This window comes from Diaphorina citri, unplaced genomic scaffold (assembly GCF_000475195.1).
Source record: "Diaphorina citri unplaced genomic scaffold, Diaci psyllid genome assembly version 1.1 scaffold664, whole genome shotgun sequence".
NCBI classification, from domain to species: Eukaryota; Metazoa; Arthropoda; class Insecta; order Hemiptera; family Psyllidae; genus Diaphorina; species Diaphorina citri.
The window spans coordinates 1-15,977 of record NW_007378097.1 but is presented as its reverse complement, the minus strand read 5'-3'; the positions used below and the strand labels follow the sequence as shown (position 1 = coordinate 15,977).

At 39.4% G+C, this 15,977-nt stretch overlaps 1 protein-coding gene across 1 annotated transcript; it reads left to right on the top strand.

Moving 5' to 3' along the window:
• The first annotated feature begins 583 nt into the window (after positions 1-583).
• On the top strand, positions 584-14,257 carry LOC103511016 (Ca(2+)/calmodulin-responsive adenylate cyclase-like). The gene is made up of 4 exons (XM_026824903.1): positions 584-603; positions 2,129-2,621; positions 13,499-13,648; positions 14,127-14,257. Exons 1-4 carry the CDS (start codon positions 584-586, stop codon positions 14,247-14,249), a joined length of 786 nt encoding a protein of 261 aa, XP_026680704.1. The 3' UTR covers positions 14,250-14,257.
• The last annotated feature ends 1,720 nt before the right edge of the window (positions 14,258-15,977 follow it).

Here is a 15,977-nt window from a genome sequence, read left to right as displayed (position 1 = left end):
CCGTTTTGTGTCGTTTGGTATGCGTGTTTTCTATGTAGGAGTTTGTCCGTACTAAGATGAATGAGTTGAATACTCCAACTCTACCGGCTGTTGGGGGATTAGATTTAATTAGGGAATTTAAAACACTCGCGTACTTATTACGAGAGCATTAATAAAATGATAAGGGTGGTTTCTCCCGTTTTGTGTCGTTTGGTATGCGTGTTTTCTATGTAGGAGTTTGTCCGTACTAAGATGAATGAGTTGAATACTCCAACTCTGCCGGCTGTTGGGGGGGATTAGATTTAATACATAGGTAATTAGGGAATTTAAAACACTTGCGTACTTATTACGAGAGCATTAATAAAATGATTAGGGTGCCTTGCGCCTACGAGGTGTACATACTCGTATACCAGCCTATGACAAAGTATTAGCTGTTAGTAATTTCATTTTTATTCAAGCATTTTATTCCAGCACGAGGTGTACATACTCGTATACCAGCCTATGACAAAGTATTAGCTGTTAGTAATTTCATTTTTATTCAAGCATTTTATTCCAGCATTTTGGGGAGTTTTAGGCGAAAGTTTTCTAGAAATGTGAAACTAGAATGGAAGCTTTTGGTACACCGTGAGTTTGAGCACCGTCTACTGTCGCGCCGTAGCGTCGCGTCCTTGAGTCGCTAGTCGGTCCGTTTGTGACGTCATCGTGAGTTGAGATTTCAAAACTGTACATTAAATAGGTACATGTTTCATCTTTTTTCTTCGAAGTATGGATGATTCCACTTTTATACGTATACTCTTTATTCCACTTTTACATGTGAAAAGGCTATTTATGTTACTTCACTAGATGATCTCACCTTGGAAATATGTCCATTCAAACAAAGAAATTCCGTTGGTCCTCATTTTTCCTGCTCTATGACTTTGAAACACCACCCAAGTAAGCGCAACTGATCTATGAAAATAGTGGGCTGCCTTGACGTATGGCCTATTGATACCAGGTGATGGGTGGGTCTGAGTGGGACATTTGACCCACATTATTATTTCACCTGACCTACAGTCCTACAGAATACGTGAGTTTGTTCTTGCATTTCTTACGTAAGACGAGTTGTGTTTTCTGAGCTTCTGAGAAAATTATAGATTTATAAGTGTATATTTTTGGAAATCGAACTTGGAGGGAGAGAGAAGTAAGACGAGTTGTGTTTTCTGAGCTTCTGAGAAAATTATAGATTTATAAGTGTATATTTTTGGAAATCGAACTTGGAGGGAGAGAGAAAGAGCAAAGAAAGAGAAAGTTATATACAAAATCGGAAGAAGAGAGAGGTAGGGTTGGGGGAAGAGCAAAATAAAAGAGAGAGAGAGAGAAAGAAAGAAAGAAATTAATGGTGAAAAGGAGAGATGAAGAGAGGGAGTAACAAAATAATACCTACTGATGAAGATTAAAGCATTGAAGAGAGAAAGGTATGAAATAGATGGTGTAAGAACGAGTTGATACGAAGGTGGGAGAGAGAGGGGAGGTACGGAGGAGGTGTGAAAGAGAGAGAAAGAATAATGAGCTGTTAATTAATCATGTTCATTTTGGCACCTTGGAAAGTGTGTAATTGTGTATGTATTAATGTATATTTCACCGTATAGTTACCTACCTTTACATATACCTTGAGTGTTTCCCTAATCATTATTATTATTATTAGTATTTATTTATTTCCAATCAACTATGTGGTATTGGTTTTAATTCCACCTGATCTGAAAGTTTGGACCAAATGTTTTTTAATCGGATCAGGGGATGAGAATCAGGTGCCCAAGGCAAACTTTATAATTTTAAATGCACTCATTTGAGAGAGCTTTTTTATATGAACTTTATTCCATGTGAACTTTTAATTCGATATCTACCTGTTACCGATACGATACCTACCTCTCCCTGTGCCAAATTCAGAATCTAAACTCTGTTCCAGCGAACTTTTTTTGTACCAATTACCAAAGTATGTACTTTTGTTCATTTCAATTTTCAATTGAAATCCTGAAATTTTCTTGGGTTTTGAAAATAGAAAAGGAGAAGGAAAGATGTAGAGAGGGAGAGAGAATTCCTTACGTTTGTCAAACCTAATGATGATTGATGCCATGCTAATTTTTCAGTGAATCTCGTATATCAACAAAAGTATTAAAATCTTCAAGTTACAACACTCCTCTGTGGTGTCCGTCGTGTCCTTGTTTATTGTCCTGACCGCCATCTTGTGCAACCTTAGCTTCTTCTACGCTCAAACGTTCACTGCTCAAAACATTTACCATCTGGTACATTGTTTACTCTTCATCGTCCTTCTTGTTTTCCTCAACACCAAATACTTCCATGATGCCTATCTCCTATGGGTGTGCTATGCTATTCTATTCTTCTGCACCACTTTCATCTTCGTGTCTCTTCCCATCTTTACTTCTACAAACCAAAGTACATTTGCCACTGGATCACTCCGAATGGAAACCAAGAAGGTGGCGGTGGAAGGTGTCTGGCAGATCCTGTTTGTCGTGTTCCTGTCCTATGCCATGATGCCACTCAAGACATGGATTGCAGGAACGATTGGACTTCTCCTGTCTGGACTTCATTTGGCCATCGCCCTCACATTTGCCAAAGAATTCTCCTACATCCGATGGCAGCAGGTAAAATATTTTTCGTTACATTTTAATTCAAAGAAAAGTGACTTACTTGCTCTTTTCTCTTCTTTTCCCTGATTTCTCTGAATAACCTACTGCAATGACACATAATATGCTTTCAAAGCTTAATCCTCTCGTCTCTTTCGGGGCCGGATATAGGTTAGCACTAGGCTACCCGTCAGTACATCCGATGGCAGCAGGTAAAATATTTTTCGTTACATTTTAATTCAAAGAAAAGTGACTTACTTGCTCTTTTCTCTTCTTTTCCCTTATTTCTCTGAATAACCTACTGCAATGACACATATATGCTTTCAAAGCTTAATCCTCTCGTCTCTTTCGGGGCCGGATATAGGTTAGCACTACCCTACCCGTCATAGACTCTCAATAGAAATTTTGCTCCGGGCACACAGGCCTGGTCCGTTCAAGCGCCGCGATTTCATTGCCATTCTCCAATTCCCAATTTTCATCTCATGTCTCTTTCATTTGAATTTTGTGTAAACGCATTTTGCACTGCCTCATCCCATACACTTCTTGAGCTAATGTTTTGAAGTTCAATAAATTTTCACAAATTTATGGTGCATATTATTTGGCACTACCCATTTCTGGAACGACTTGAGATTTGATGATGATTATTTGGCACTACCCTGCCTATTAACCCAGCGATACAAAGTCGGAGAGAAAATCCGTAAACAGCGCGGGCTGCGGATGCATTTTTCACTTCTTTCTTTTTCTTCTTCTTTTTTACTTCTTTTTCTTCGAAAAATTTTGGCACTATTAATTTGTGCGAGAAGAAATTTTCTGAAAAACATTCTTCTACTCCGTCCTCTCTGTAAACAGCGCGGGCTGCGGATGCATTTTTCACTTCTTTCTTTTTCTTCTTCTTTTTTACTTCTTTTTCTTCGAAAAATTTTGGCACTATCAATTTGTGCGAGAAGAAATTTTCTGAAAAACATTCTTCTACTCCGTCCTCTCTGCCGTAGATGAAAGATAAATTGGAATTTTACATGAAAATAGTGGGCTGCCTTGACGTATGGCCTATTGATACCAGGTGATGGGTGGGTCTGAGTGGGACATTTGACCCACATTATTATTTCACCTGACCTACAGTCTCTCTCTCTCTCTCTCTCTCTCTCTCTCTCTCTCTCTCTCTCTCTCTCTCTCTCTCTCTCTCTCTCTCTTCGATTTCGAGACGATAAGAACTTGTCTCAAAATATGAATCAACGTAATAACTCGCATACTTATCAAACATTAATGCTATTTTTCCATCGTAAATTTAACCGTTAATGATTTGTGTCAAACTGTTAACACCTAGCCTAATTAGAAGAGACATAAATATTTCCAAGAACATAAAAAAGGCATGGAAATTCGAAAATATTAACGCTCTTAACTGCAAAATTTGCCACAGCTTGAAATTACCCTCAAAATTCTTCTTGCAAGATGGATTTTTGTAAAGAAAATCATATCCAATGACGTCAGGGCTCCTAATTCGATTTTCGTCTTTTCTTTTTTGGAAAAAAATGTAAATTTCTTTTCCTTGGAAATTTATGAATGTCGCTGCCATATTGCCATCTCTGAGAGAAAGCAAATTTACATGAAAAATTTCCCGTGTCTCTAATGAAATACTGACAGCACTGTACAATTCCCTACCGTCCCATGTTTGGATTATTTTAAGTGATAGAGAACAAGATTCTGAATGATGTCTTTCATAAATTTAATATACGAGTATTCTGGGATCTTTTTCATTCATATTTGCCAGCCTAGTTAGCTTGGTTGTAGCGCGTCTGCCTTGTACTCACTAGGTCGCTAGTTCGATTCCTGCCCAGGGCGGATTTTATCCTGAATGGATAAGGTTCGTTCTCGGAACGGCTGGCTTTCTCCTGTCTTCCTTCTCAAAAAAAAAAAAAAATCTGAATGATGTCTTTCATAAATTTATTCTGGGATCTTTTTCATTAAATATTTTATTGAAGTCGTAGAAGTTGCGTGGGAGCTGTTCAGCTGTTGTTGAGTTCCAGAATTTAATAAGTCATTTAATAGTCCCTTTACTCTCGCTGTCTAGATGCCTCTCCTGAGTATTGGCATCCAGGAGAAAGTCCTACACAGAAATTCTAATGAAATTTCGTGTCTTTCAAAAGCAATTGCCATTCTCCAATTCCCAATTTTCATCTCATGTCTCTTTCATTTGAATTTTGTGTAAACGCATTTTGCACTGCCTCATCCCATACTCTTCTTGAGCTAATGTTTTGAAGTTCAATAAATTTTCACAAATAGGTGCATATTATTTGGCACTACCCATTTCTGAAACGACTTGAGATTTGATGATGATTATTTGGCACTACCCTGCCTATTAACCCAGCGATACAAAGTCGGAGAGAAAATCCGTAAACAGCGCGGGCTGCGGATGCATTTTTCACTTCTTTCTTTTTCTTCTTCTTTTTTACTTCTTTTTCTTCGAAAAATTTTGGCACTATTAATTTGTGCGAGAAGAAATTTTCTGAAAAACATTCTTCTACTCCGTCCTCTCTGTCGTAGATGAAAGATAAATTGGAATTTTACATGAAAATAGTGGGCTGCCTTGACGTATGGCCTATTGATACCAGGTGATGGGTGGGTCTGAGTGGGACATTTGACCCACATTATTATTTCACCTGACCTACAGTCCTACAGAATACGTGAGTTTGTTCTTGCATTTCTTACGTAAGACGAGTTGTGTTTTCTGAGCTTCTGAGAAAATTATAGATTTATAAGTGTATATTTTTGGAAATCGAACTTGGAGGGAGAGAGAAAGAGCAAAGAAAGAGAAAGTTATATACAAAATCGGAAGAAGAGAGAGATAGGGTTGGGGGAAGAGCAAAATAAAAGAGAGAGAGAGAGAGAAAGAGAGAGAGAAAGAAAGGAAGGAAGAAAGAAAGAAAGAAAGAAAGAAAGAAAGAAAGAAAGAAAGAAAGAAAGAAAGAAAGAAAGAAAGAAAGAAAGAAAGAAAGAAAGAAAGAAAGAAAGAAAGAAAGAAAGAAAGAAAGAAAGAAAGAAAGAAAGAAAGAAAGAAAGAAAGAAAGAAAGAAAGAAAGAAAGAAAGAAAGAAAGAAAGAAAGAAAGAAAGAAAGAAAGAAAGAAAGAAAGAAAGAAAGAAAGAAAGAAAGAAATTAATGGTGAAAAAGAGAGATGAAGAGAGGGAGTAACAAAAGAATACTGATGAAGATTAAAGCATTGAAGAGAGAAAGGTATGAAATAGATGATGTAAGAACGAGTTGATACGAAGGTGGGAGAGAGAGGGGAGGTGTACGGAGGAGGTGTGAAAGAGAGAGAAAGAATAATGAGCTGTTAATTAATCATGTTCATTTTGGCACCTTGGAAATTGTGTAATTGTGTATGTATTAATGTATATGTTGTGCTGATGGTGAACTCATTGCTCAGTGTGGAATGGCTCTCATTTTCTCCTAGAGATTCTTCGTTTGAATTTTCTCTGGCTTCTTTTCCTCGAAAAAGGTTAGAGGTAAAAGAGAAATATGATTCTTGGGCGTTACTGTAGTTACTTCCACACAGGGCCGTATTCAAGGAGGTCTATATATTTTTTTTGGTCTTAGGCCAGCCACTCACTATCACGTAGACCTGACAGGTACACCTGATTAGGTCCGCCTGTCGGGTCTACCTGATAGTGATTGACTGGCCTTATAGCCACTTTGTCTACATTTTCTTTCCTTCTGCCAAATTCGTTAGGATGACACTCTTGTTTTTTTGAATAACTCACTGACTGACTGGCTCTTTCCCTTTACATATCTCTATCTAGTCTAGACTGGACTAGAACACATTCCTTGTGTTTATTTTGTCTTCAATTTATCCTGCACCCAAGAATGTTGGAGGGTGTTTATTTTAGAGTGGGATTTCACTATGAAAAGTTTCAAGTTGAAGTCTAGGACTTGGGAAACTTGAAACTCGTGGACCACTTGAAAGGGCTTCAATTGAATTGCACTTGTCTTTTTTTATGTACCTACTTTGATTTCTTTATTCTTTCTTTTATATGCTTTCTCCAATATCTCTTTTGCCTCCCTATTCAATTCATCTCTCTTTCTCCCTTTTCTCTTGTTCTCAGCCTTTTTCTTTAATCTTTCTCTCTCCCTCCCTCCCTCTCTTTCTCTTTCTTTCCGTTCTTTCCCTCTCTTCCCCTCGTATCTTTCTCTCTCTCCCTCTCCTTATGTCTCTCATTCTTCTCGTCTATCTATACTCTTTCTGTGCCCTCTTTAATAACACTTTAATAACACACTTGCCACTGATTGTTATTACACCAAATCAAGTGTTGGGTATGTTCCTGGTATATTTAGTTGACTAGAAAAGAGTGTCAAGGTGTTACGAGAAAAAATCTAGTGATGAAAAACTGCTAGTTGTGAGGGTACTTGACGACTTGGGGGCAAAACCAATGAACCCAACAAACAAACAAAAAACCTCGATTAAAAAAAATGATGTCGTACTAAGTAGCTATGATACTGATATAAACTTTGGTAGGTAGATACCAACCAACGAAGTCAGTTAAAGTAGGTATTAAATTAGACTGTATAACTGTTTAGACGAAGTTCATAACAACAAAAAAAAAAATAAAAATGTTAACTTGCAGTATTACTGTACTGGAATATGATATTTATTTCTTCAGTGAAACATGGTTACACGAAAGCATAACTAATTTAGAATTATAAATAAATAAATAAATAAAATAGCCTTTATTGAGAAAAGATACAATTCATAATTCATAACAGATAAATACAATTTCTTTTTCTTTTCTTACAGTAAGTAGGTATTATATAGTTTAGAATACATTTTTGTTTAATTTCTCTTTCTCTCAGCCTCATTTCCTAGTTCAGTTTTTTTTTTTTTCTTTATATTATTTGCACAGGCTGAAGGCCTAAGGCCCGTTAGAGCTCCATTATTATTTTGTGCTCAAATTTTCAAATAAATGAGGATAAAAATCCCTAGGATTAAACCCACACCCTAGCTCCTGTTTACCAATCGAGGTGTTTGGGCAAACAGCCTCAAAAGATGGGTTAATACGAATCTACCAATCGAGCGGCTTGACCTCTACATCACCGAAGAATCCACACTACATACTGTCAAAAAAGATACCTACACACGACGCGATGTGAAATTCTAAATTTTCGCAATATTTGTGATGCGTCTAATATAATTGCGGTCTCATACGTACCCAAACGATTGAAAGGCCTCCAGAGGGCCCAAGTTAGCACTTGAACCTCTGGGTTTAAGTTTCAAGTTTATTTCATTCACTTTAAGTATATAATAATGTAATAATATAATAATAGGTGTTTGGGCAAACAGCCCCAAAAGATGGGTTAATACGAATCTACCTATCGAGCGGCTTGACCTCTACATCACCGAAGAATCCACACTACATACTGTCAAATAAGATACCCACATACGACGCGATGTGAAACTCTAAATTTTCGCAATATTTGTGATGCGTCTAATATAATTGCGGTCTCATACTTACCTAAACGATTGATAAACATCAGAGTGTGATGATGATGTGTCTGCAGATATTTATCCATTATGGGTTTCAGACTAGGAGATGATGGTCACGCTTAAATATAGACTTTATTGACACTATGTATATTATGTATGCATTTCCTATTGCACAATACTCAATAGCTGTCAGGATATACGTGTGTCTGCAATCTTACAGGGTGTACCAGGCAAGCTATTTCCTTTCGGAAACTGAAACGATTTCCTCTCTTCAAGATGGATTTTCTTGTACATCTTGTAGTTCCAATGGTTTAGTACCGGCGTTTCCACTACAAAAGAGAGGAAACTATAGCTTTAGAAGAGGGGAAACCGTCTCAGTTTCAATTGGTAGGACACCAAGCACGTGTAATGTTGCTCATCGTCAGTGATCCTTCTAGAAAAGCTGTCACACCCTGTATTTCCTATATTATGTACATACCAGTTTGTATTTCCCATACATAACATTTCATGTGTTAGGTACTGGGGACGGATTACCTACTCAAATGTGAGAAAATCCAGTGCTCTCTCTCTCTCTCCCTCTCTCTCTCCCTCCCTCTCCCTCCCGTTCCTGGTGTAGCCCTCTTTTTTTCCGCATTTTCTTCCTCCTACCCTCTTTCTTTCAGGGAGAGGTCTTCTCCTCTCCTATCTGTAACTCCCCCCCCTCTCTCTCTCTCTCTCTCTTCTTTATCAGTATGTTTCTCCCTTTCTTCCTTCCCTTTTTCTTCTTCGGTATAGCCCTCTTTTTTTCCGCATTTTCTTCCTCCTACCCTCTTTCTTTCAGGGAGAGGTCTTCTCCTCTCCTATCTGTAACTCCCCTCTCTCTCTCTCTCTCTCTCTCTCTCTCTCTCTCTCTCTCTCTTCTTTATCAGTAATTTTCTCCCTTTCTTCCTTTCCTTTTTCTTCTTTCGCTTCCTCTTCTCCTCTCCTTCCTCTCCCCCTGTTTTGTGGACATTTAACGTATGTATTAGATCCAGGCTTGTGTTATGGAACACCCCCTTTCCCTTTTTTCCTCCCCCCTCTCTCATCCTCCCTCCCTCTTCCCTATCTCTCCCCCCCTCCCCTGCCTTATCTCTCTCCCTCTCCCTTTCACTGGTGCGGACATGTGTGTACATGTACAGACCTACATTAGGCTTGTGCTATAGACCTAGGCCTTGTGTTTTTAGAACCCCTCGCCGACTGAACCGTCCACACTGCCTTGACAACATGGTTTTATCTCGTCGATCGACTATGTTTGGACACACCTTCATACACCTTACCAAAAAAAGTTACTTGTACCTATGTTAGCTTCCTTTGGGGGTCAGCGAGGGTTAATGTTAGGTAATATTTTGTGCATAGTAATGTTCGTAATATCTTGCGGTGTGGGTGGAACCTCTACCTTAACCCTCTTCATCCCAACGTTCTTTTTGAGGCCACACATCTTCATCAAGACCTCTCAGAAGTACCTACCTTTAAGTTCATACAACATTTCAGTATTTTCAGTGAATTTCAGAACTTACTTAGAAAAAGTAAAAAAGGACCCAAGGGCTCCAAAATCCAAATTTTTCGTTTTTACAAGATTTTGTCCAAATCTGACCAGTTGATCTGCAGTCGACATTCTATTTGACAGGACTTGTCTCGCTAGAGGACGTAAAACTGAGACAAAACCAGATCGGAAGAGCCACAGACAATAACACTGGCTCTTTTGAGGGTACCTGAATGGGACTATGGTCAAGTCCGTCTCAGGAAGTAGGGTACAACGACATAATTATGTACCTGAATATCCCTCATCAGACCCCTACGATTTAGGGGCCCTGAACTAGCTCTCTGGCCTCGATGACACCTCTTGGTATCCTCTTAATGGGATAGTAGATGAACTCACAGATTTTCTCTAGAATAAACCTGAGTGTGCAGACTCTTTAGAGGTGCTACAGGTGAATTTTAGAGAAACTGGGGAGGTTGAAATATACCAGTGAGGGTACTTCTAGGTTACATCAAGGCCTTGGGATAACAGACCTATCAAACCCCTCATCCCTCATTAGACCCCTTCAGTTCGGGATGTTTCAAAGTCATAGAGCAGAAAAAATGAGGACCAACGGAATTTTTCTTTTTCTTCTACGACTTCTAGATCCCGAGATAAATTGATTTAAAAAATACCGGTAAATCGTAAACTTTGACGTCACGGCATACGCTCCCGTAGGCGATGACGTCACATCAAATGCCCCGAGCAAAGCTCCCTTGCAGGCAACGCATTAATGTGTTTGTGCGCATACGTTTCTGCGCAGTTCTGCTCCTCCGCTAGCGCGCTTGCATAGTGGCGCTATCCTAGCGGACAAAATTAGCAACTGCGTTAAGTCTGACGTCACAAATCTTTGAACTCTTTCATTAAAAATGAATTTTCGACCTTTTACGGTTATATTTTCGGAGTTTTGACCTCAGATTTGGATTTTTCCCAACTTTTTACATAGGAATCGACCATTTATTTATAATTTTTACCCATTTGCAACTCCTCCATTCCCACTCTGAGTTGACTATTGAAATCTACATAAATCCACTTTTATTTGTTATGATATATGAAGCACTTATCCAATGTCCTATCCGACAATGGCGACTTCATTTCAACCCTGATGAGATTCCTGTAACGGAACAACTTACCAAGTTCCAACTTAGAGGTGAGAGGAGCTAGAACTTCCTAATCCTCACCTATTTCCTCAAATCCACTAATCATAACCACCCACAAATCCACTATAATTAAGTGCTATAAATGTGTGAGATAATGGAATAAATGATTTTTAGTGAATCTTTAGTTAGAGCCTCTTCACAAATTTTTTTGGGCTTCTCCAATTTTACTAACTAGGTGCCTCCTTTTGCAATTCATTCTCAATAATTATTTTTGTATTGGTAATTTTGCCTTTGGAAAAGAGATCATGGAAAATAGTGAAATTAAAGCTTAAAAAAATTCTCTTCGTTTGTTCAATGGCGGGTATAAAGCTCTCTCTCTCCTACTCTCTCGCTCCTTCCTCTCTCTCTTTCCCTCCCTCCCTCTCTCACCCCTCCCTCCTCTCTTCTCTTTCCTTTGTTCGTTATTGTTCTTTAGTTTTTTAAATGGGAAAACATATAAAAATGGAGAAAAAGAAGAGTGGTATGAAAGTGTGTGTGGTGTGTTGAGAAATGTTTTCTACCTCTTTAGTTTTCACTCTTAATCCGTGGACTCGTGGAGATATATTACGTTAAATGCACCAGATCCCGATGTATCACTAAAGTTGTATCCTTGTCACATTTGTGAACTATACATACCAAATTTCAAGTCTTTAGCTTATACCGTTCCCGAGATGTTGTTAAATTACACCGAAAACCGCCAAAAAGGGGTGAAATGCCGCCAAGCGTTGCACCGGTCTTAACCAAGTTCCGATTGTTAAATTACACCGAAAACCGCCAAAAAGCGGTAAAATGCCGCCAAGCGTTGCATCGGTCTTAACCAAAAGTTTCGTGTCGCATTCTCACATTTGACAGCTACATACAATTTCAAGTCTCTAGCTCTTACCGTTCTCGAGATATTTTGTTTACAGACAGACACACACACGGACCAATGGCTGAAACTTTGGATTTAGGCTCTAGGGACCTCAAAACGTGTTGTGGCACCGAAAATTTGACCCGATTACATTACTTTCCTTCCTATAGGATAAGGAAAGTAAAAACTCGTCCTACTCACTTACTTTCCGTGTCCTCTTCTTTCTCATCAAATCTTTCTTCCCCAGAAATTTGAGACGTAGATTGCCCTCTCATTTGCCACAAGGAGATCTGCGTGAGTGCATGTCCTCTCCATTTGGCCGCATCATAACTTATGTAGTAATGTGCATGGTGATGGAAATTAGTGCCCTACACGCCTTACACTTGACTTTAGACCACGCTACGCCACTGCCTATATGTATAAAAAAACAACCCTCTTCCTGGGCCATAACACCATGTTTCCCCGCACAATTTTTGTTCTTTCCTTTTTCGTCGCGCCTGGTGTGGCTACTAACAAAAAAGAAAAATGATACACGAAGGACATGCGTCTTCTCGCTGCCGCATCCGCAGGTTGCATAGGTTGAACAGTGTTTTACGGTGACGTTAAACTCCTTTGGAAACGCGCACTCCAGAAGTGAAGAGGTTGGGATAAACATGTAATTAATCATCTTTCTACTTGACGTTTACGTACCAGCAGCACCACCACCGACACACCATGGAGATAGATATGTAGATTTTTACCTCATGTGTGTGTGCCTGTGCAACTTCAGTTTAGCCCTTTGATGTGCTTTGGTGTTCATTACAGTTCACCTAATGCAGTAATGCTTGGTGACTTTGCTCCTCTAATGAGAAATAAAGAGTTGAAAACACTGGGAGTAAAACACAAGCGAAAACACACTTTATGGAAATCTCAAGAAATACATACCTACATGAGTAAGAGGGGGCCATATTTCAAAAGAACACAGTTCGTATAACGGCAGCTCTCTTAAGGTGTGTCTACACATGGTCTATTGGCCAAGTAGCGCGAACGACCGTACAGTTACCGTTAAGTTGCGCGTGGTTAGTATCCGGATGGGTGACCATCTGGGCCATTGCGTGCTGCTGAAATAATAGTAGTAGCCTACTGCTGGAGTAAAGGGACTTTTCAGTCCTATGCGAGCAGTATAAATAAGCACTATTATTATTATATTATTTTCGTCGCGCCTGGTGTGGCTACTAACAAAAAAGAAAAATGATACACGAAGGGAGCAAAGGGAAGAAAAAAGAAAATAAACTCCAGTCAAGTGAGAAGCTTCTCTCGGTGTGAAAAACAGGACCACATTTATCACGAGCAAATATGCTGTGCACCTCGACTAGTCCGGGACGAAAAAGTAGCGCGAACGACCGTACAGTTACCGTTAAGTTGCGCGTGGTTAGTATCCGGATGGGTGACCATCTGGGCCATTGCGTGCTGCTGGGATGTTCGTAATATCTTACGGTGTGGGTGGAACCTCTACCTTAACCCTCTTCATCCCAACGTTCTTTTTGAGGCCACACATCTTCATCAAGACCTCTCAGAAGTACCTACCTTAAGTTCATACAACATTTCAGTATTTTCAGTGAATTTCAGAACTTACTTAGAAAAAGTAAATAGGACCCAAGGGCTCCAAAATCCAAATTTTTCGTTTTTACAAGATTTTGTCCAAATCTGACCAATTGATCTGCAGTCGACCTTCTATTTGACAGGATGATATAAAATAATTATGTACATGATCGTTGATAATAGTATAAGTAGGGCCATCGGCTATTTAAGCCCTTTATCACGGCGACCTGATTCGATTCTTTGTGACTAGCCTTTTTACCCTGATTACTTGCCCGTCTTTCTAACTTCTCCTTATTATTTCTTGGTTTTTCAGATGGTGGCTAACATGGTGGTGCTAGTCGGGGGCAATATCATCGGTATTCTACTGCACACCATGATGGAGCATGCGCAGAGGAAAGCTTTCCTGGACACGAGGAACTGTATTGCGGCCCGACTAGAAATGGAGGACGAGAATGAAAAACTGGTGAGTCCGAGAGTTGGAAAAATGGGGAGTCAGCTAAAGTTCCCCACCCTATAAAAGTGCATCAGTGATTTTCTCACTGACGTCAACTGATGGTATTGACTTTAACCCATATAAAGCTAATCAAATCAAAGGATATTAAACTTTGTCCACACCTAGTCGACGGCCGTCAATCGATCATCGATTGATGTGGATCGATGGCCGGTTGATTATGTGTGGAGTAGTGTGGACACACCTTTAGACACAGCCAAACTTCGTTGTCGTCACAGCGTTCCAAGAATTTCCAATCTATATATATACTTTACAAGAATTTCCAAGTGAAGATGGTTAGACTGTCTCCTCTGATAGGAGGGATATTGGTTTATCGAAAGAATCTCCCGAAAGTTCTTTTCTAATACAATAGGGAAAAACTGTACCTTGGTCGGGATTCGAACCCGCGACTTCCCGCTCTACTATCTAACCATTGTTTATCATTTCTCAGGAGCGTCTTCTCTTATCAGTTCTACCTCAACACGTTGCCATGGAGATGAAGAATGATATCATTTCTCCCGTGGAAGGACAATTTCACAAGATCTACATACAGCGACACGAAAACGTGAGGTAAGTAAGGAAAACAGGAATTTCCACTGTGTTCGGCTACACTACACCAAATTTTTTGACTTGACTTGGACTCGAACCACCAACCTCCAGATCTAGAGGCCACCTTGAGGCAAGTAAAAGAAAGTAGTTAATCGATCGGAGGGGCCCTCGTTAACTCAATAGGACTCAAAACTGTTCAAAAAAGTTCCATATATTATTGAACATGTGTGCCAAATTTCATCAGAATCGGAATAACGTATCGGTTTGAGAACTTTCGCTGAACAATCTTTTTCCCCCCTAATTTTCACCTTTTCACAGGTAAGCATAAAGCTTCTGAAAGTACACCATACTTAAGCAATAAGCATATAACATGGAGCACCGTTTAGACAGCATGAAATTACTCCCACACAAAACACATTCGTAAAGGAATTTTTTAACTGTATCCAATTATATTCAACACACAAACATTGGAGACAACACAATTGCTGTAGACAGCACAGAACGAAAAGAAACAGATGTAGCAGATAAATAGGAGAGAGAGAGAGAGAAAAAAAAAGGAAAGGAGGGAGGTAGGATGGAGAAAGAGAGAAGGTAGAATATTTGATACAAATTAAGGATAAGAAAGATATAAAGAGAGAGAGAGAGAGAGAAAGAGAAAGAAAGAAAGAAAAAGATAGAGGAAAAGAGGAGGTGGCATATTTGATACAAAGAGTTGGGAAAAAATGGAGAGTCAGCTAAAGTTCCCCACCCTATAAAAGTGCATCAGTGATTTTCTCACTGACGTCAACTGATGGTGTCGACTTTAACCCATATAAAGCCAATCAAATCAAAGGATATTAAACTTTGTCCACACATAGTCGACGGCCGTCAATCGATCATCGAATGATGTGGATCGATTATGTGTGGACAGACACCTTTAGACACAGCCAAACTTCGTTGTCGTCACAGCGTTCCAAGAATTTCCAATCTAAATGTATATACTTTACAAGAATTTCTAAGTGAAGATGGTTAGACTGTCTCCTCTGATAGGAGGGATATTCGTTTATCGAAAGAATCTCCCAAAAGTTCTTTTCTAATACAATAGGGAAAAACTGTACCTTGGTCGGGATTCGAACCCGCGACTTCCCGCTCTACTTGTTCTAACCATTCTCTTATTCCATTTCTCAGGAGCGTCTTCTCTTGTCAGTTCTACCTCAACACGTTGCCATGGAGATGAAGAATGATATCATTTCTCCCGTGGAAGGACAATTTCACAAGATCTACATACAGCGACACGAAAACGTGAGGTAAGTAAGGAGCCGGAATTTTCTCTGTGTTTAGCATAAATGCTTGTCACAAATGCCGTACCCAGATGAAGAATGATATCATTTCTCCCGTGGAAGGACAATTCCACAAGATCTACATACAGCGACACGAAAACGTGAGGTAAGTAAGGAACCGGAATTTTCTCTGTGTTTAGCATAAATGCTTGTCACAAATGCCGTACCTAGCTACACTCCGCTAAATTTTACGACTTGACTTGGACTTGAACCACCAACCTCCAGATCTAGAGGCCACCTTGAGGCAAGTAAAAGAAAGTAGTTAATTGAACGGAGGGGCCCTCGTCAACTCAATAGGACTCAAAACTGTTCAAAAAAGTTCCTTATATTATTGAACATGTGTGCCAAATTTCATCAGAATCGGAATAACGTAACGGTTTGAGAACTTTCGCTGAACAATCTTTTTCCCCCCTAATTTTCACCTTTTCATAGGT

Coding starts and splice junctions, on each gene's coding strand:
- LOC103511016 (XM_026824903.1), top strand. CDS start 584: ATGGAAGCTTTTGGTACACC. Junction 604..2,128: donor ATGGAAGCTTTTGGTACACC/GTGAGTTTGAGC, acceptor TATCAACAAAAG/TATTAAAATCTTCAAGTTAC. Junction 2,622..13,498: donor CCTACATCCGATGGCAGCAG/GTAAAATATTTT, acceptor TTGGTTTTTCAG/ATGGTGGCTAACATGGTGGT.